This window comes from Myxocyprinus asiaticus, chromosome 34, assembly GCF_019703515.2.
Source record: "Myxocyprinus asiaticus isolate MX2 ecotype Aquarium Trade chromosome 34, UBuf_Myxa_2, whole genome shotgun sequence".
Classification (NCBI taxonomy): Eukaryota; Metazoa; Chordata; class Actinopteri; order Cypriniformes; family Catostomidae; genus Myxocyprinus; species Myxocyprinus asiaticus.
In genome coordinates this window covers 9,528,130-9,550,996 of record NC_059377.1, presented here as the reverse complement: position 1 = coordinate 9,550,996, position 22,867 = coordinate 9,528,130, and the positions used below count along the sequence as shown (strand labels likewise).

Sequence of the window (22,867 nt, the reverse complement as noted above, 5' to 3'; positions counted from 1 at the left end):
GAGCTGTTGTACCACATGCACACAGGTAAAGCCTGTGAAATATCTAGATCCCATTACTTCTCTCTCACCCCTACTTTCCTGTCTGCACTATACTATCCTATAAATAAAGGCGAAAAGCTGAGAAATAAAATTATAAAAGAAAGATCTGCTGAACTACCATTCCCAGCAGTGAGACCCACAACCTTCACTCTAACAGCTCTACCCACTGCTAATGAATATGCAGGTCTGGGCTCACTAGTACAGTTCAGTGTGATTGTTGTTTCAAGAGAAATGAAGGAAGACAGAAAGCAATGTGCAGGATGAGAAGAATCCCTCTGTCTCTTCACTTTTCCATCCAGTGCTGTTGCCGATTACACAAATCCTGTTTTGAGAACAAACAGGCAGTCAGTCAGACCAACACAGTCCAAGACTACACCGTTCCCTCCAGGTGAACACACTGTTTGTGTGTGTGTGTGTGTGTGTGTGTGTTTTAATGGATGTATTTATATGTGATTAACAGAGACAGAAACTCTCTGATCTTTTCAAACCTTGAGCAGTTATCAGAACTCAACGGATCAATAAACTTTAACAATGAAAACAGCTCGCTCACAAGGCATTAAAAATCAAGATAAACATTACACAGTAAATATTAAGCACACACTAAAACGATTGCACAACCAATGGTCAACATTGCATGCAGGAAATTAATAACTAAAAATAATAACACTGTGCATGACTCTCCGAAAATGTGTGCAATCTACAAGGTAAACAGTATTATAAACTAGATTTTTATCTATGCAGTTGGTAAGGTATTCTGAGTGTTTTTAATGGGTTGTTTTGTGGTATTGGCCCAACTCAGAAGACTTGACTATACTTGATAGCCCATAACCAATATGTTGACTCATGCAATACAAACCTTTTTAAAGTGAGACCCAATTCTTCAATACAATTTGAACAGCCAACCTGAACACTGATCTCAGATCAATATATTTGACCTCATCAATACAAAATATGGTTACTCTGAATATAAAAAACAAGCCAAAAAAGGACTGGATGGCAATGACTCCTCATGTGACCAGGCAAAAACAAACTCTAACAGGCTGAGCAAGGGAACACATCAATCAACTGCTTGTTACTGGTTTTACTGGTTTATTTAGAAATTAACAACTTTAATTTCTGCCCAAATTCTGAAAATTAACCTGCATTCGTTTATTGAGTAAGGCCACATTGGTAACACTTCACAATAAGGCTGTACTTGTTAACATTAGTTAACATGAACTAACAATGAACAACTGTACATTTATAAATAAACATTAACCGATCAAGATCTGCTCACAACTGCATTTGGGGGCATTTAATGTGGTCAAGTGCAAAAATGCATGTTAATGCAAGGTGTAAATGGGGCCTTTCCATAAATGTACAACTATTTGGACGGGGGGGTTTGGGGGGGGAATGGGGGGGTGGTGTTATCAGTTCTTAGCTTTCCATGTTTAGACAGTAAAAACAAGAAAAGTCGACTTTTCATGGTATGACCCCTTTAAAGAAAACATTAGCTGTAGAGGTCACATGACCTAGTCTTGTAGCTGAAGAGAGGTCATCTGGGTATTCCGTTCACACTGTCTCTGTCCGCCCCCGTTCTGCTGTGCCAGTGGATTTTTCCACCACACTACAACACGGATGCCCAAAGAATGAGCACAGAAAACTATAAGTAAGCCATTTGTAGGGAAAGTGTAACACTGTGGCTCTGTTTGAGCATCCTGACCAGCCTGACAGAGCAACATTGGCACAACCAATGGCGTGACTTTGGGGCAGAGCTAACTATTTGTTTGACATATGTCAAATGCTCAGCAACCCCATATACTCCAATATCTGGTTGCATTCCCTTCACTTCACTCACAAAAATTTCATTAAATTGAATGAGATTACAGAGTGATGTGAAGAGATTACACTGATGTAATTAGTCAAATTCACTCAAAATCATTCTTACAATTTTGCATTATCATCTCAAGTGTCTTTGCAATCAAGCACATTGTCCTTCAATCTAGCTTATTGTGTCTATAAAATAAAACTACTCAAATGTGAATGACTGATTTTATCTTTGACTAAAGTATTTCATTATTTAAATAAAAATGAAAAGACTCTGCTCCCTTACTCTCAGACTCTGTTATGCTATTTGGAATAAATACATTTGAACAGACATATGTAGAGCATATGCAACATTCATGGTAGATAGCTGTATCAAAGTAGCATTTTAAACCACTGCATGCACGTACTATTGCATTATTCTCCTTTTGGAGATAATGCAACAGCTATGTTCCTCAAATGTTTGCCATGTCACAGACAGGGTCAAAGGTTAACCACAGTTGTGCAGTATACAGCAAAAATGACCATGTGTTGTCAGCCAACAAACATGTCCTAATTAAAATAGACAATGATATCTTTATGTACATATGCAAACGCTGTAGAACATACAGTAACCCTTGAATGCAAGAGCTAATCACAAACCAAAACTCAAAGAACAAAAAATCATCTTACATCTAAACTTGTGTGCATGTTTAAGACTTCAAGCCTGAATTTTTCAGATTTGGAGGGTTATGTCTACACAAACAAGAGTGCTAATGTAATTTACATTTTTCTTTTTTTCAAAGGCAACCTTGCAAGACGTCATTGTCATCATTATGTGTTGTGTTTTTGCGAACTACCTAGATGGAAAGTCAGAGTTGCTGAGATGAAAAGTCTTGAGCTGACACCTAATTTTCAAATACAAACGTTTGCAAATATGGTCAAATGCTGAAAAAGACAGCAAGCAAAAACCAGCGCAGTTCTAATACAGTTGTGCTGACAGTTCAATCAATAAGAGCAAGACTCACGAAGAAGGCAAACAAGCTGTGTTCGGAATATCATATAAGGATAGCTACTACCATACTACTCAATCTATTTCTGCAGCATGCACAATGTATACTGTGCACAGTATGCAAATTTTCTGTATGCATAATTTGTTTTACTGTATCCTACAATCCTATGCACTCCAGTTGTCTTTCAATTTCAAGTGCAATGGATCAACTGGAAATATCAAACATGATTTTTAACATCCCTTTCTTGGCTTATTGTTTACTTGGGCTACCAAAAGTTAAGATATTTTAACACAAATTGGATTAAAATGCAAAATAACTTTTTTTATTAGTATTAATGTAACCAGTAAGCAACAGACTAGTATTCTAATCGCACAGCTGTGGTCTGTCTCTGTTAAAATGTAACCAGTGAGTCTGCAGTCCTTATTGTGTTTGAGAGTTCATTACACCACAAAAGGATGGAAAACTGTCAAGCAATTCCTATACAGACACAAACAAACAACAACAAAACACACATTCTGTCACCTTCAGTACTTGTTTCTTTAAAGGAATGTTCCATGTTCAATACAAGTTAAGCTCAATCGACAGCATTTGTGGCATAATGTTAATTACCACAAACATTTATTTCAAATGGTTCCTCCTTTTCTTTTAAAAAAGCAAAAATCGAGGTTCCAGTGAGGCACTTACAATGGAAGTGAATGGGGCCAATTGTTTTACATTTAAATACTCACTTTTTCAAAGGTATAACACAAGACATAAGGGAATGTGTGTTAACATGATTTTAGAATGATAAAATCACTTACAAACCTTTTCTGAGTAAAGTTATAGCCAATTTTACAACTTCGTTGCCATGACGATGTAATGTCAACAAACCCTAAAACCCTAAAATGGCTGTAAAAATGACGATTTAAACAACTTTACAGCTCAAATAATTCACAAGTTTTAACAGAAAAATTTATGTAAGTGCTTTTATAAAATTCACCTTTCTGTTTAAACCCTCCAAAAATTGGCCAAGCTCACTTCCATTGTAATGTCTCACTGTAACATTGATTTTGGCTTTTTTAAAAGAGTGTTTGCAAAGTCAAGCATCCCCCTAACCCTAAGCATTGAATAAGCATCCACCCGGAATGCCCTATTAACCACCTAGAGCACCTTTGCAACTACAAAGCAATGCTCAATCACACAGAATACCCTAGCAACCACACAGAACACCTATACAACCACAAATCAATGCCCTAGCAATCACTTATAAAACCTTAGCAACCTCATAGCAAAGCCCTGGTAACCACCAAGAAAACATTTGTGACCAGATAGCAACACCCTATTAACCACCTAGAAAACATTTGTGACCACATAGCAATGCCTTAGTAACCACATAGAACACCCTTGCAACCACATAGCAGCGCCCTAGAAACTAGGGCTGGGTACTAATACAGATTTCCTGATTAGTTTAGATTCCAATTCACAATCAGAATCAGAATGAGCTTTATTGCCAAGTATGCTTACACACACTAGGAATTTGTCTTGGTGACAGATGCTTCCAGTACACAAAAAATACAACAGTGTTACTAGGAGGAGGGCATGGCTGGGCCATGATGGAGCACGGCTGGCGCTGAATCAGCTGATCAGCAGGAGAGTGAGATAAGGGGCAGCTGGAGAAGCCGGTTCGAGAGAGAGAGACGCACACGGCAGCGTTGCATGCATGTCTGTGTTTGTTTGTTTTAAGCTCATTTATATCAATAAAGTTTATGTTGTCTGTTCAGCCGGTTCCTGCCGCCTCCTTGCCATCCTTTATCTGTTACAAACAAGACAGAGATAATAAAAAATAGAATAAAAATAAAAAGCAAATAGAAAATATACGTATATATAGAAATACACAATAAGACACATATATATATATATATATATATATATATATATATATATATATATATATATATATATATATATATGTGTGTGTGTATGTATACACACACACACACACACACACACACAACGTATGTACAAATACAAATCTGTTATATACAAAGAGTGCAAGGGAATGTAATGGCAGAAGAGATAGGATATGTTGGGTAAATATAAATAGACTAAGCTGTGTATTGCACATAATTATTGCTCAATGGGGCAGTTTTAACTGTTCATGTGATAGACAGCCTGAGGGGGAAAAAATTCTCTTGTGCCTGACGGTTCTGGTGCTCAGTGCTCTGTAGTGCCAGCCAGAAGGCAACAGTTCAAAAAGGTAGTGGGCAGGGTGAGTGGGGTCCAAAGTGATTTTTCCAGCCCATTTCCTCACTCTGGAAGTGTACAGTTCTTAAAGGGAGGGCAGGAGGCAACCAATAATCCGCTCAGCAGTCCGAACTGTCCTTTTTAGTCTTTTGATGTCCAATTTCATAGCTGAACCAAACCAGACAGTTACTGAAGTGCAGAGGACAGACTCAAAGACTGCGGAGTAGAATTGTATCAGCAGCGCCTGTGGCAGGTTGAACTTCCTCAGCTAGCGAAGGAAGAACAACCTCTGCTGGGCCTTTTTCTCAATGGAGTCAATATGGGTCTCCCACTTCAGGTCCTGTGAGATGGTAGAGCCCAGGAACCTGAATGACTCCACTTCTGCCACAGTGAGGTTCAGAATGGTGAGCGGGGTCAATGTTGGGGTGTTCCTCCTAAAGTCCACTATCCTCTCCACTGTTTTAACTGTGTTCAGTTCCAGGTTGTTTTGACTGCACCAGACAGCCAGCTGTTCAACCTCCCTTCCATATGCAGACTCATCGTCATCCTGGATGAGGCACATGATGGTAGTGTCGTCTGCAAACTTCAAGAGCTTGACAGAGTGGTCCTTAGCGGTGCAGTCATTTGTGTACAGGGAGAAGAATAGTGGGGAGAGTACACATCCCTGGGGAGCACCAGTGCTGATCGTACAGGTGCTGGAAGTGAATTTCCCCAATGTCACTAACTGCTGCCTATCTGTCAGAAAGCTGGTGATCCACTGACAGATAGAGGTGGAAGCAGAGCATTGGTTTAATTTAGTTCAGAGAATAGCTGGGATGATGGTGTTGAAAGCCGAACTGAATTCCACAAAAAGGATCCTTGCATATGTCCCTGGTCTGTCCAGATGTTGCAGGATATGATGCAATCCCATGTTGACTGCATCATCCACAGACCTGTTTGCTCGATAAGCAAATTGAAGGGGATCTAGAAAGGGTCCAGTGATGTCCTTCAGGTGGGCCAACATCAGTCTCTCAAATGACTACATGACCACAGACGTCAGAGCGACAGGTCTGTAGTCATTAAGTCCTGTGATTTTGGGTTAATTTGGGACAGGGATGATGGTGGAGCATTTTAAGCAGCAGGGAACTTCACATTGCTCAAGTGATCTGTTGTAGATTTGTATGAGGATGGGGGCCAGTTGGTCAGCACAGGATTTTAGACAAGTGGGTGAAACACCATCTGGGTCCTGTGCTTTCCTTGTCTTCTTTTTACGGAAGACCTGGAACACATCCTCTTCAGAGATCTTAAGTGCAGGTTGAGCAGCAGGAGGGGGGAGGAGGTCAGACCAGGTGTGTACTGTGTGAGACTGGGCTTTTCAAAACTACAGTAAAACACATTCAGGTCGTCAGCCAGTTGTTGATTCCCTACAGTGTTGGGGGATTGTGTCTTGTAGTTAGTAATGTCTTTCAGTCCTCTCCAAACTGATGCAGGGTCGTTAGCTGAAAACTTGCTTTTAAGCTTCTCAGAGTAGCTTCTTTTAGCCACTCTAATCTCTTTTTCAGTGTGTTTCTGGCCTGATTGTACAAGATTTTATCCCCACTTCTGTAGGCATCCTCTTTGGCCTGATGAAGCTGCCTGAGTTTTGCTGTAAACAATGGTTTATCATTGTTTAACGTTAAATAAGTCCTAGTAGGAATGCACATATCCTCACAGAAACTGATGTATGATGTCACTGTATCTGTGAGCTCGTCCAGATTGGTGTCTGTAGCTTCAAAAATACTCCAATCAGTGCAGTCATAGCAGGCTTGTAGTTCCAGCTCTGCTTCATTGGTCCATCTTTTTACAGTCTTTACTACAGGTTTAGCTTATTTAAGTTTCTGCTTGTAGGTCGGAAGAAGATGAACCAGACAGTGATCAGAGAGTCCCAAAGCTGCTCTAGGGACAGAGCGATATGCATCCTTTAATGTTGTATAGCGGTGATCCAGTATATTTCGGTCTCTGGTGGGGCATGTAATGTGCTGTCTGTATTTTGGCAGTTCACAGTGAGGTTGGCTCTGTTAAAATTGCAGAGAATAATAATAAGTGAGTCCGGGTATTGTTGTTCCGTGTCAGTGATCTGATCAGCCAGCTGTTGCAGCACTGCGCTCACACACGCTTGTGGAGGAATATCAACACTCACCAGAATAAACTAGGAAAACTCCCGTGGTGAGTAGAAAGGCTTACAGTTGATAAAGAGCACTTCCATATAAGGATAGCACATCTTATTTAACGTAGTTACATCTGTACACCAACTTGCATTAATGTAAAAGCACGTTCCACCACCTCGTTTTCCCTATTAACTCCGCAATGCTATCCGCTCTAAACAGCTAAAAGCCCGGTAGATGTAACGCACTGTCCGGAATGGCTTCACTCAGCCAGGTTTCTGTGAAGCACAAGGCAGCAGAGTTTGAAAAGTCCTTGTTTGTACGGGTGAGATGTAGTTCGTCCATTTTGTTAGGAAGAGAGCAGAGATTCGTTAGATGAATACTCGGCAACGCTGTTCGAAAGCCACGCTGCCGGAGCTTGATAAGCACGTTGGCACGCTTCCCTCACTTGCGTCTCATAGCGCACTTGAACAACACAGCTTCGCCTCTGACTAAAATGTCCAGCAAAATGTCTGAATAGTTAAAAACCGGGAAAAGATTGTCTGGTATGTGCTGCCAAACATTCAGCAGTTTGTCTCTGGTAAAACTGGTAAACTCAGGATAAACAAACAAAAACAATAAAAGAATTGGAGAGCTCCACACCGAGGCTGCCATCCGCAGCACCATCTTGTATCATAAGCTCTCGAATCTATTCTGATTTTGATTGAAATCTATTTATATGGTTATATTTTAGTTATAATATCCTTTTCACTTACAGATGACACAGCTAATGCTATACAGGGGACCTTTTAACTAGGTACTTTATGAAAATATATATTTTACTGTATCACAGTTCAATGAAAAGGAGGCGGCGAGAACCGGCTTGACAATATAAATAATATTTTAATCAAAAACTGAACCAACAAGACACACACAGGTGTCGGGCAGCTGCCCATAACTCTCTCTCTGTCGCACTGCCGTCTCCAGTCACCTTTATCCCTCTCGGGCTTAATCAGCCTAATTAGGGGCCGGGTGTGCGGAATCACGACCTGGTCCCGCCCTCCGCCCTGCCACATTCCTCCCTCGTTCTCTCAGGCCGGGGAGCCCCCGCACCCCCCCCCTTTCCCTGGGGGGGGGGCGTACCTTCCGCCATGTCTGCCGGCAGGTCATCCCCATCTACCAGGATCAGGGAGGGGACAAGGGGAGGGAAACAATAATAACAAAAAATGTGGTACCTACACACTGTAACAGTGACCGTACCAATTAAAAAACAAAGGCCAACGCGGAGCAGCAGTGGGAGAGAGAGAGAGAGGAGAGAGAAAAAAATTATTTACTCGCCGGTTCTCCAATACGCCATAGCCTGGTCCTCGGCCACTCCTCCACCCTCTAGCGGACGACAGCCGTGTCTCCCCGGGCGAATCAGAGGCAGTCCTCTGGCCCCTGGCGGACGGAACGCCCCACTGCATTCCGGTGGACGGAAGGGGTCTCCCCCCGCCCCTGGCAGCGGTCCTCCCGCTCCAGGCGGTCAGCCAGGAGCCCCTCCCCACTCGCGGTCGGCGGTCTCAGACCCCGCCGCATTTCAGCAGCTGGTAGGAGTCTCCTCCACCTCTGGCAGTGGCCCTGACCGCTCCAGGCAGTTGGTTAGTAGCCCCTCCTCCCCTCGCGGTTGGCAGTTGTTCCTCCGCTCTCAGGCGGCCAGGCTCCTCCGTCCTCCGGCGGATGGCCGCGGCTGCTCTGTTGGGGTGGATTGTAGTGGTGAGGACTCTACTACGGCGCATCCCTCCTCCTTCCCGGGTTGCGGCACCAGTGTAACACAGTTCAATGAAAAGGAGGAGGCTTGACAATATAAATAATATTTTAATCAAGAACTGAACCAACAAGACACACACAGGTGTCGGACAGCTGCCCATAACTCTCTCTCTCTGTCGCACTGCCGTCTCCGGTCACCTTTATCCCTCTCGGGATTAATCAGCCTAATTAGGGGCCAGGTGTGCGGAATCACGATCCGGCCCCGCCCTCCGCCCTGCCACATTTACTAATTATATATATATTTTTTTCATCATTTTGCTCACATTTTAGCTTTTAAAATGAACAAATCAATGTATTCTATCGATAAATATGATATTAAATTACAAATATTAGAATTTGTTATATGTTTGTTGTTAAATTGTGTAATTTGTACTATTTAAAAGTAGGGGTGCAAATCTTTGGGTTGAAAGCAAATCGATTCGATTCATGGTTCATACTTTTTTATTCGATTAAAACAATTTTTTAATGCATTTACAGGATTCTTAAAATGATCCCCCTAATGTGTCTTAGGCAAGAAAAAGAAAGACAAAACACATAACATAGTTTACAGAACCAAAAGCAGCTTGAAAGAAAACACATTAAATACAAGTACATACCGACTTTTTGGAATACAACAGAGTGCAATGTGCCTCTTAAATATTTTAGAGCCAAGCATAACTACAAAAGTATTCCATATTTTACTACAAAAATTCCATGATTTTTTAAAAGATTATTCATTTGCATGACTTACACAGGCCTGGAAAACACAATTTTAAAATTCCCTGATATTTCCAAGTTTTCCATGACCGTGGGAACCCTGAATCAGTAAAACAATCCAAATATTACAGCATTAAAGTAACATCATATGACGACATTCAGTTATCCTCAAGGCCACATATACAAATAGGGAAAGAGAAAAGCAATATCGACGATGACTTCAACTTATGTTTTCTGCACGCAAAGTCCCCAACTAAACACTAATACCAGTAAAGTGGCACCTTTTATCTTATAGAAAAATGTTTCACAGCAATGACAGCATTTTATATCAATAGTGGCCACACAAAGGCTGCACTTTAAAACTTAGCTGACTTGCTGCTAATCAGAAACCGCTTAACCGACAGCATTCTGAATGAATGAAACTGGTCTCATTACAGTTTGAAAAGCACCTTATTTTCTATCTACCTCCATATACAGCCAACGTAGGCAGCATTTTCCAGTTTTCAGACACAATGCTTTGAGCTTGTTTCACTTGAGACAAGATCGCGAGCTGTCAGTTGCTCATGTGTTAGTCAGTGACCATCCCGAGGAGAGATCAGACACAAGGTGCTTGAAAGCTGCTCAGAAAAAGTTTCAATGAGAGTTACGGACGGAAGCGTGCAGCACGTGCCTGTGAGGGGAGAGCAATGAGGGCGCTGCACGTCTCCATTAAAAGACATTAGAAATGTATTAAATATTTATGTTTTAAAATATTGTACATTGTTTTAGCATTTTAAATCAATTATTGACCAACACTAACGATTCTCGATTCAAAAATCATATTTCAAGATTGATGCATATAGATCAGTAGCATAAGTAATCGATGCATCAAGATAATGTGTGAATCGTTAGACCCCTATTCACAAGTATTTACATTAATTTGTTGAACACTGGCTAAAAACTGGTACTGTTTCTTTAAGAAAATCGGCAGTTCTGTAAACAGCATTTGTAATTGAGCGCATGATAACGAGAGAAACTCAACTGGCTTTTTCATCTGTGCTACGTGTGATTTGAATGAAATGTAAATTTTTGATGAACAACTGACTGTAAAGAACAGAAAGCGAATTAATAGAGACATTATTCAGTGACAAACGGGTTGCGTGGATCTCGTCTTTGGACAACTTTTACTCTCAACATGCCTTGAAAGGATCTCGCTGCTGAAAACTCCACCACTATACTACAGAATCGCTGGTGAAATCTGTCGCATAGCATGAAATTTGGTTGCAAATGCAAGTGATTTCCTCTCATTGTAGTGGAGGACTGCGCATAGAGAAAAAGATCGATCTTGGTATTTCAGAATCAATTTCGAGATTGTTCAACCAAAGATCACGATGCATCGGAAAATCAATATTTTTACCTATCCCTACTAGTAACCACCAAGAACATCTTTGCAACCACATAGCAAAGCCCTAGCAATCACCTAGAAATCTTTCGCAACTACATAGCAACACCCAAGGTAACCACCTAGAACACTCTTGTAACCACATAGCAATGCCCTAGTAACCACCTAGAACACCCTAGCAACTGCATAGTAATGCCCTAGTAACCACCCAGAACACCTTAACTACTAGGATCACCTTGACAACTGCCCCACTGCAGTGGTGAAGTGCCATCGGCAGTGAGGTGCACGTAAACTTATAAGACATTGCAAAAATCTGTTTACTAATTTTAAATCTTCTTGAATATTTGAGTTTAGTTATATTAACAGATTTTAACATTCTGGAATATCATTAGCTATTGACATTTACATGTTACCGTCGTCGTATAAGATAGGCTATTGGTGCAATAACAGACAGACATTTTAAAGCCAATGCAAAAAAATTTACGTTTTTTGTATTATGGTACTTATGGTAGTTTGTGATATTTTACAAAAGGTTTAATTTCTATTCCATGTTCAATGACGCACTTAAAGTTTGATCCACAATAAAAACGCAATTTGCACAAAGTGGATGGCCTTTAAACACTGCTGTAGTAAACATTTGCCATTGCAACACCCCTATTATCTCTCTACCACACAAAACACCACAGTAACCACCCAGAACACCCCTAAAAACAACTAAAAACACCCTAGCAACACAACACCCTCGCAACCGTGTAACAACATGCTAAAAATACACTTAGAACACCTTTGCAATCGCATCGCAACAGCTTGACAACCACCCACCCACAACACTCTAGCATCAGTGGTGACTTTTGCATGGGCAAACACTACTCATTTTTTGTTTTGAAATTTTAAAGGAGAGTTGTGTAATTTTGGGCCATCTAGCCTCTCCAAATAAAATTGCAAAATAATTATTGTTTTCAAACAGGTTTCCCAGACACACCCGCTGTCTTGCATTGGTCGGGCAAACAGATAGTCCCACCCTTAACTCACACCATTGGCTGAGTCAATGTTGCTGTGTTGGGCTGGTCGGGATGCTCAAACAAATACAGCAATGTTTTGATAGCACAGAGCCACTGTTCACTCCTTTAGAGAAATCAACCTTCGAATGGTTTACTTATGCATATTAAACTGGGTCAGAAGAGTATTTTAACAACAAAACATTATACACTTTAATCTGAAATGATATTACAGACAAAACAAAAAAAGGACGACACAAGTATGAGAGATCTGAAACTTGTCTTTTTGGACATGAGTCGTCTTAGTCGAACAGTTGTACACAGGAGTTAAAAGATATAGAAATGACTCCCACTGTTTGACTTGGTGTGTGAGTGCTCAGTGAGGTAACTACAGGTCATATGTGTGTATGTTTCTGCTTTTCTCCTGAGTGAACTACAGTAACCTCTGATCAGGCCGTTTGGCGACTTCCTCCACCTTGCACTTTTATAAGACGAGATTCACTTCCACTTTCACCAATCATCTCGTGCACTGTGGATTATCATGTGTACTTTACACTGATAACAGTTCAGAGGTCTCCCAGATATTGCTTACTTTGAGGAAATCCCCAAGACTGAGTTGAAATCAGTAGCTAAATGGCTGTGTTGTGTAACGCAGCAGCGGTAACCATGCTGGCAGCTGACTCAGTTGTGATGACGGGATACTACAGGATTTGAATGACCTAGAGTGACTCCCAGACAGCACGACTGGAGGAAAGCCAGAGAGCTGGAATACATGAGAGTATACTATACTAGTAATCTTACTGAAAAGTAATATGATCATAACATGGTACAGATATGAAGATAAGAACTGAAAGTGAATTGGTACTACTATAGTACTTTGATTTAAAAGACAGATATTTCTGACTTGTTGTAAAATAGCACATTCTATATTAATGTGCCACATTACTATGTTCCTTGCCAATAGTTAAAGCTGAAGTGTGTAACTTTTATTGAAGTAAAAATACTTTCTCCTATCAGGTTAAAACTGTAAACACTGTGTCTCTTTGGCACTATAGAAATTGCTGTGTTTGTTTTGAGCGACCCGTCCAGCCCGAATCAACAACACTGACTCAAGTAGGCGGGACTATCTGTTTGTTCAATCAACAGCAGACAGGGGGCGTATTCAGAAAGATGTTTAAAAACGGTTTATTTATGCAATTCAATTCGGTGGCGCAGAAATTACACTCGTCAGCTTTAAAATATTATAAACTATATTAAGATATACTGTAAGATGCAATAAGAAATAATAAGATAATGAACCATGATATAGATATTAGATTTAATAAACTATGAGATAATTAACTAGCCAATACTAGTTGGTAGAATATTTGTTTCTTCGTATTTCACTTATCAATATTAACATATTTAACTGTTTATAGAACATTGGTGTCTCTTATATTACTGCTCCGGCTATTCAAGGCTGTGTGTTACAGTAATTTTAATAGAGTTAAGGTGTTTTACCTTTTAATTAATGTATTGATATTTTCCAAATAGGGCTGTCGATTTAACACGTTAATTGAGTGTGATTAATTATATAAAAAATTACGAGTTAAAAAAATTAAAGCAATCAATCATGTTCCCGGACCATAATAAGGAAGTAAGCAATACTGAGCAATTCAAGCTTGAAGTACCACCTGTTTTCTCCAGGGGGCAGTAAGCGAAACTTCAGCTATATAGGCAACGGAAGCTATACAGAACAAACCACACTAACCAAGAGCAGACAGCACAACACGAGGACATGTTCTTGTGTTAAAAACACAGCTTGATAGAGTGCAAATCCGAACGTAGTGAACTAAAGACATGTTTTAACTATATTTAACTTGACACAGCGACCTAAAAATGGTTTATGACACGACGCAACCAAAGTGAGATGCTCCAAAAGTGTCCGTCTGGCGCAGGTGTACATTGACACGTCCTTAGACAAGCCCTCATAATAAATCTTGTACTGTTTAGCTGGGTTTCCATCCACGTATTTTTAAGCGCATTTTGGGATATCGCATTAAAAACTGCTGGATGGAAACACCAAGATGCGGATAAAATCTCCAAAATGCGCATCAAAAACGCATATGCTCACTTGAGGTGGATAAACATTTTATTCGATAAGACAAAATGTGCATAAACTGTGATGCAAACACACCGAATAAACTCCTATATAATTGATAAGGATTACAAGATGTGCATCAAAAAAGTCATGTGACTGAATATTCCGTCATAACTCGACTAACCAGAGGACCAATCATCGCATGTTGCTCTGGTCATCCTGAAATAACAATGTCTTGAAAATCCAAAGCCTGTATAGAGTTTCCAGAGAAAAATAAGCTGAATACAAACTTGAACTGTGCCACAGAGCAGGTTTATTGACACTTTTGAAAAATATATTATAGATTCACAAGGTAAAGACATAAGCCACGCCGAGGAGAAATGCACGCACATTGCGCTCCCAAAACTGTGACGTGCTGTTGCTCCCAGACATGAGACAAAGCTCTTTACAGTGTTTTGTCTATGTGCTATAAAACGTGAGTATTTTAGTAAAAAGAGTAAAATTTTCCTGAATGTGACGGTTTTGTTCTTTTGAACACATGAGATGGAAATGCGGCTTTATTCGCACTTTGTTCTTACGAAAATTCTGCCATTATTAAAAGTGATTGTATCGCTTCAGAAGACTTTCTATGTGAGAGTGCAAATGATTGTTTGTTTTAAGTTTAGAATCTAGATCATGTTAAGCATAGTGCTAAATTTTTTATAAGAAAAACAGGTTTAAAAGTTGAAGATTAAACTTAAATTCTAAGTTTCAAGTAATCGATAACTCGTTTCTTTTATGTGTTCGACTACTCAAGTACAAAATTATTCAAAATGCTCATCCCTAATTTACATGGTATTCCAAGGTTCTTGAAAGAATGCCATGGTATATAACCATGGTACATGTCCAAAAAAACATGTTTTTTCTTAGTGTCCTGTTTCGAAATAACCTTTGTTATGACAAGGACTGCTTTGGACTATATAATTACCGCAATGCTGATGTATTAGCATATCAATGTCAAGAACATTTGACAATTGTAGATCACATTGTAGAAAATGATAATATTTGTAACACCAATTTGCATGAACAGCAAGGAAACCACTGAGATCCCTGTAGACCTTAAGATCTCACTTGCCTCTTTAGAAATCCCTGCTTTGAATGCAATCGATCACTAAAGTAGGGTTTTTTAATGGTTATCTAATCAAAAGGTCAAAGCATAAGAGATGTCTTCTTGGTTCTCTTGAGTTTCTCGAGGCTTGTCATGCACCAGTCTAGGTCATATTTACAGCAAAAGAAGAAGAAAAAAAATGACAAAATATATTTTGCATCAAGAAAATATAATATTTTCAGGACCATTCAATTATTTTTGTGACATCAACACAGCAATAGTGTGGCTATATATTTGCAAATGACCTTGTGCAGGATCAGATATTTTATAGGGACAGTTATATGCAGTACATAGCTGTTACATACAGATGCGTGCAGCTTTCAACTCTGATGCAAGCAATTCACAACATTATCTACCAAACATGTTAGTAGGTATTCAAGATTGGTGGGCCAAAGGTAAAAGGTGAAGAATCAGTAATTGAAAAACCCATACTAATCAACCACTAATCTAAATATTAGAGGGAATACATCCCCCTGCCAATGGTGGTTACAGTCAATGTCAATAAGGAGATCCATATTACTTATGTTTCAGCACCCTTTAATGCACACACAGTAATTCATACAGAGTGTGTTGCTTAACTATGTGCCCTCATTCCTGTCATGACTCAGGGAGGTGTGTTATATAAACCTCTGTGTGTGTGTGTGTGTGTGTGTGTGTGTGTGTGTGTGTGTGTGTGAGAGAGAGAGAGAGAGAGCCCTTGGGACCATAAAACCACCACCAGTACAAACAATTATCTTTTATTATCTTCTTCAATCAATCCACACACTCAGTAAAATGACAGCAGGGATTCTGCTAAAGTCTGATAATAACAGGGGGTCAGATGGGGCTGTAAAATTTAACCTCCAATAAAAACCGCTGACCACACCTCAAAACTATGATCCATCACTTCAACACAAGTCTATTGGATTTCCAAAAAAATTATAATTTTCAAGAGATTGGATTCACAGGGGGCCTGGGTAGTTCAGCGAGTAAAGATGCTGACTACCACACCTGGAGTCGTGAGTTCGAATCCAGGGTGTGCTGAGTGACTCCAGTCAGGTCTCCTAAGCAACCAAATTGGCCTGGCTGCTAGGGAGGGTAGAGTCACATGGGGTAACCTCCTCGTGGCCGCTATAATGTGGTTCTCGCTCTCAGTGGGGCACGTGGTGAGTTGTGCGTGGATGCCGCTGAGAATAGCATGAAGCCTCCACACGCGCTATGTCTCCACATTAACGCACTCAACAAGCCACGTGATAAGATGCATGGATTGACGGTCTCAGACGCGGAGGCAACTGAGATTCGTCCTCCACCACCCCGATTGAGGCGAGTCACTATGCCACCACGAGGACTTAGAGTGCATTGGGAATTGGGCATTCCAAATTGGGGAGAAAAGGGGAGAACATAAAAAATAAAAAAACAGAGACTGGATTCACAAAGATTTCTAGGAAATGAAATACTTTAGAGTTGAGCATAACAAGATAAATCTACATTTCACTGTACTTTCCATGACTTTTAGTATTTTGTTAATTTCCAGGCCTGGAAATCACAATTCTAAAATGCCCTGATTTTCAGGATGGAACCCTACATTATTTGCTATAAACACTTCAAGTGTGGCAACCACCCTTACAATGACATCCTTGGAAAATAAAGTCCTAAATTAGGATTATGTCCCTAATTCAGGGATCAAATTGGATCAACAGGAATCCTCTAGGAATAAAATAAATTCTTACTGGATAAACAAATTCTGAAAAAATATAAATATATATTTAATTCTCGGTAGATTCCCTTCTTATGTGGATGCGTCAAGCACTAGTAAGTGTAATCAAGCTTGAAATCATGATCGTGCCAAGAGACTGCAATGGTAAGATGTACAGTGAAAAAGGAGTTACATTTTGGTCTGTTCTCAACCAAAACTAACTGGATCACTTCAGAAGACATTTATTAAACCACTGGAGTCTATTGAATTACTCTCTCTCATTTTTGGAGCTTCAAAGTTTTGGTCACCATTCACTTGCACTGTGCGGACCTACAGAGCTGAAATATTCTTCTAAAAATCTTCATTTGTGTTCAGCAGAAGAAAGAAAATCATACACATCTGGGATGGCATGAGGGTGAGTAAATCATGAGAGAATTTGTATTTTTTGGTGAACTAGCCCTTTAAAGCTGCACTGCTGGACAAACACATCCAGGAAAGCATTTCCTTACAAAAATCGTACAGTGAAGCTATCAGATGATAAATGGTTACCATATTCATGTACCATGGTATTTATAAGGTACTTCAAAGAATAACCTGGTGCTACCATGATACATGTCCAAAAACATGGTATTAACATGCTACAAGTTCAAAAAGCATGGTATTACCATGTTACCATTTCCAGAAAAACGTAGCAGTACTTTGGTACTGTTTTGTTAGTAACAGACTTTACTTACTCGTTTTCTAGTAAGGTCATACAGACGACCTCTTTGACCCCGGGGTTGTTGGCTTTCTCACTGGAGCAGCGCTGCAGGTTCCAGGTGCCCACTCGCACCACGGGCTTCCCGTCACGCGTGCCCGCAGGAGGCTCCACGCATGGCCGGTCAGAGGCGATGAGCGCCGGTCCTCCTGGAGGAAGATCCAGCTCATCACTGCGGACACTGAAGGACGTGGGGCTCGGGTGCGTGAATCCTCCGTTCGTGTTCGATGACGGTGTTCTGGAGCTCTCCACGAACACCTGGAAACGGATCCTGTCCAACAAGGATGAATTGATGCTCGGCACTTTGACCAGATCTTCGATGCTCTTGAAGGTGCCGTGGACGGAACGGAATTCCACGATGTTCTTGGCGATTTTCTGGGTGATGCCGCGGACGCTCATGAGCTGCGGCGGCGTGGCCGTGTTTATGTTCACGCCGGTGCACGGCAGGTGCTCGTGCTCTTTGCGCAAAGACGATGGCGAGTGATTAGACGAGCCGTTTTTGCTCGAAACGCAAATTTCTAATTTAATAGCCTCTAATTTAGTGGCACCGACCCCGCTAACCAACGCCAGGTCTTCAACTTTCTTGAATCCCCCGATGCATTCCCGGTACTCCACGATGTTTTGAGCCACCCCGCGGTTCACGCCCGGTAGAGTCATGAGCTCTTCCTCGGTGGCCGTGTTGATGTTCAGCCGCTCCTGGTTCACCAGGATGTGGCTGAAGTTGCACGCCGCGCTGAACTTGCGCTTGCCCTGGCAGATGTCCGTGGGGTCCTTGGGAATGGACCGGTGGCACCCGAGATTCCCACCCATGTGTCTGATTCAGTCCACGGACCAATAACTGAAATCGAAACCCGTCCGGACCGCTAGTTTCGGGCGTTTACACAAGACCTGGGCGTTAAAGATCCCCGTGGCACAGATGCCCGGCGCGAGACTAATCTATCAACGTTTAAGTTATTGTTATATCGACAACCTCCCGCTAGATATTATGACACAGTTAATATCGCTGTACCTCCATTCTTTCTGTCAATTCTTCCAGACTTCTCCGCGTTTTATCGGTTTTGAAAGATTTGTTATACATAAGTCCCTTTCATCGCCGCTTCAAGACGGACTGAAGTGTACTTTAGTGCGGTTTCAATGTTGTGTTGTCCGAATCGCTAGAGAATCGTTCTTTTGAGTCGGTTCGGTCGAGTCGATTCGCAAAGCTTTTGTGAATTATGGCCTCCTCCAAGGGAGAAGAACTGTTTTTAGAGTGAAACTGTGAAGTAGGTGATATGTTGGAACCATAAATAAATAAATAAAATAAAAAACAAAATCTGACAAAAAGGGCCTCATTTATGAAACACGAGAGGAACAAATTTGTGTGTAATCGTTAGTAAATTTATTCTTGCGTAAATTGTCTCCTTTAGTTGGGACACGTAAGAATACATTTAGACACACATTTGTTCTGCACGTTTCATGATTGTTTTTTCCAAGCAGATAGAAAGGTAAGAAAATGTATCTGACAAAAATATACAAAGGGTCTCAATTCGAGTGATAGGCCTATATAAACAAGTTGGTACTAAATACAACTAACAGGCCTACATACAGGAGGATGACATTCGTAATGTCAAATATTACTTCAGTTGCAAAAGAAAAAAAAAAGTGACTCAAACGAATCGGTTCATTTATACGACTTGTTCGGTCACACGAACCGATTCGCTAAAACGAATCAATGAACAGTGGTGTTCTGCCAGGGGGGCGTGTCATTAGTCGGACTGAGATCTGTGGCTCTCGTGTATAAACACCACTGAAACCTGATAGAGACACAGAGGTACTCTCATTATTTGATTCAAATCCTCCCTTATGAACATTTTGTTCAGATGTATTGTGATGTCCAGTAATAGGGGTGTAGCTTACAGCAAATCCGAGCAAATCGGAACAGTGTTTTAAAGTTGAACTAAAAAATTGTTTGTGCCAAGCGTCACATTGAAACCCTTTTTTAAATGTATACATCATGCTTTCCCTTTAAAACTTTCAGATGAATAGACCTGTAATTTTTATAGAGGCTTTTCTAATTACACAAAGAATAACCTGTTGTAACCAAAAACCCAACTAATCTCAAAGTAATCTCAACTGTTTATGAGAGCAGTTCTTTTATAGGCAAATATTAACCAACATAAGCATTAAACATGAATATAAAACATATTATAATGCATTCCAACAAACAGACTTGCTTGTTATTGTGTTTGAAATGTTCCCAGGTGAGGTATTTCTGGAACAAGGTGTGTTTGGGGTTTGTTATTTAAAAAAAAAAAAAAATGGGTTTAATGTCAAGTTGACACATCTGACACTCTCCAAATACCACTGACTGTGAAGATAACATGGCCATGAATCAGCACCACTTTCTTCCACAACAGTTCTTCAAAACTAGTACAGTGAGGTGGTTACGAAGGCTTTTACCTGTTCTTTTAAAGTAAAGTTGGTCAAAAGGATGTTAATATCCCTGTTGAAAAGACAAGCATTGCTGTTCACCAGATTATGTTGTGTTTTGGATGCTGATCTGGTGTTGGTGTCCTTTACCAGACTTCTTAAAAGGATAGTTCACCCATAAATGAAAATTCTGCCATCATTTACTCACCCTCATGCCATCCCAGATGTGTATGACTTTCTTTCTTCTGCTGAACACAAATGAAGATTTTTAGAAGAATATTTCAGCTCAGCATCTGTCATACAATGCAAGTGAATGGTGGCCAAAAAAACTGAAGCTCCAAAAGCACATAAAGGCAGCATAAAATGAATCCATACGACTCGAGTGGTTTAATCCATGTCGTCAGAAGTGATATGATAGTTGTGGGTGAGAAACAGATCAATATTTAAGTCCTTTTTTAATATCAATATCCACTTTCACGTTCTTTTTTTGTTTTTCTGATTCACATTCTTTGTGTATATCGCCACCTAATGGCCAGGTAGGACAATTTATAGTCAAATAAAGTACTTAAATCTCGATTTGTTTCTCACCCACACCTATCATATCGCTTCTGAAGATATGGATTTAACCACTGGAGTCGTATGGATTACTTTTATGCTGCTTTTATGTGCAGTTTGGAGTGTCAAAATGTTGGTCACCATTCACTTGCATTGGATGAACCTACAAGACTGGGATATTTTTCTAAACATTTTCATTTGTGTTCAGCAGAAGAATGAAAGTCATGCACATCTGGGATAACATGAGGGTGAGTAAATGATGGCAGAATTTTCATTTTTGGGTCAACTATCCCTTTAACTAGCAAGGCTTCAAAAGAAAGACCGTGCCAATCTAGGTTTGTACAATAAAAGTCTTTTGTTTTGCCAAACCATCCTCTGAAATCTGCCATCATCAAAGCCACAACAGATCATACGCTTATGCCCTGGTGTGTAAAATAAACATTTTTCTCAATTGGCTTGACATATTACTCTAATTTCAATACTGTCAAAACAATAAAACCAGCCATCAAAACAGATTTTAATTTACCCAAATATCAATACAAAATGTCTACTACATTTCAGAATATATCAGTTCTTTCTTACATAATTTAATCTTAAAAACATGATGCCATTATATATGATATTTATCTTGGAAATTAAGTCATAAAGGTTAACTGGCACTGGTGGAGAGATAACAATGAAGGCAAGAGATGCAATAGTGATTTAGCCAACCAGGGACTAAATAAATATAGGCAAATCCACTGCATGGCTTTGTGCCCACGAACCAGTGATTGCCTAGTAAACCCTTGGCTACAGACTGCAAAGTCTACTTGAAGTTCTGAGTTTGTGTGGGAGCAGACCACAGGTTGCAACAAAATCTGAAGTTTGCACATCATATTTGTGTTCAGGATATTTCTTTAAAATCCATTACACTCCGATTTCCTAATGCTTGCAATGTAGACAGTTTTATTGTTTACAATAGGAATCTAGTTTTGTCATGTAGACATGGTGTAATTCTAACAAAGTGAAATAAAGGTAAGGCAACTCTTGTGATGTAATAATGATAACAAGAGACTACAGGTGGTGCCGCTTAATTTAGAAAGAGAAGAATGAGCTCACCAGGGCTGGGCAGAATGCACAATAAAAAAATTGTCTCCCTTTCAATTCATGAGTTGGAATTTTAATTGTCCATGCCTCATAGAAATTTGAATTTGAATTGGCCCTGCCCACAGGAAGTTGAATTGGAATAGAATTAGCCACGTCCCACAGGAATTTGAATTAGAATTAATTTAGTCATGCCCCATAGAAAGTTGAAATGGAATTTGAATTTAATTGGCCACACGCCACAATAAATTGATGTGGAATTTGAATAGAATTAGCCATGCCCCACAGGAAGTTGAATAAGAATTTATTTAGTCATGTCCCATAGAAAGTTGAAATGGAATTTTAACTGAATTAACCATGCCCTACAGTAAGTTAAATTGGAATTCAGATTTAATTAACCACACTCCACAGCGGGTTGAATTGGAATTTTAATTTAATTAGCCATGTCCCATAGGAAGTTGAAATGGAATTCAACTGAATTAACCACGCCCCACAGGAAGTTCAATTGGAATTCGAATTTAATTAACCACACACTACAGGAAGTTGAATTGGAATTAGAATTTAATTAGCCATGTCACACAGTAAGTTAAATTGGAAATAAAATTAATTTAGCCATGTCCCATAGGAAGTTGAAATGGAATTTGAATTGAATTAACCACACCCCACAGGAAGATGAACTGAAATTAGAATTTAAATACTGTAGCCTTATCCCTCAAATAGGAATTTGAATTTAAATAGCCATGTCCCACAATAAGTTGAATTGGAATTTGATTTGAATTGGCCACGCCCCACAGGAGGTTGAATTGGAATAAGAATTTAATTAGCCGTGTCCCACAGTAGGTAAAATTAGAAATAAAATTAATTTAGCCATGTCCCATAGGAAGATGAAATGGAATTTAAATTGAATTAACCACGTCCCACAGGCAGCTCAATTGGAATTGGAATTTAACTAACCACACTCCACAGGAAGTTAAATTGGAATTAGAATTTAGTTTGCCATGCCCCACAGGAAGTTGAACTGGAATTAGAATGAATTTAGCCATGTTCCATAGAAAGTTGAAATGGAATTTGAAATGAATTGGCCACACAGCACAGGAGGTTAAATAGCAATTTGAATT

The 22,867-nt window shown here is 40.0% G+C and overlaps 1 protein-coding gene across 1 annotated transcript in view; it reads right to left on the bottom strand.

The window, feature by feature from the left end:
• LOC127424841 (endonuclease/exonuclease/phosphatase family domain-containing protein 1-like) overlaps positions 1-18,820 on the bottom strand; it is a 55,206-nt gene extending 36,386 nt beyond the window's left edge. Inside the window, exon 1 of the mRNA XM_051670317.1 lies at positions 17,680-18,820. Within this exon, the coding sequence (XP_051526277.1) occupies positions 17,680-18,512 (833 nt within the window). The 5' untranslated portion in view covers positions 18,513-18,820. The remainder of the gene's footprint in view (positions 1-17,679) is intronic.
• Positions 18,821-22,867: the final 4,047 nt, after the last annotated feature.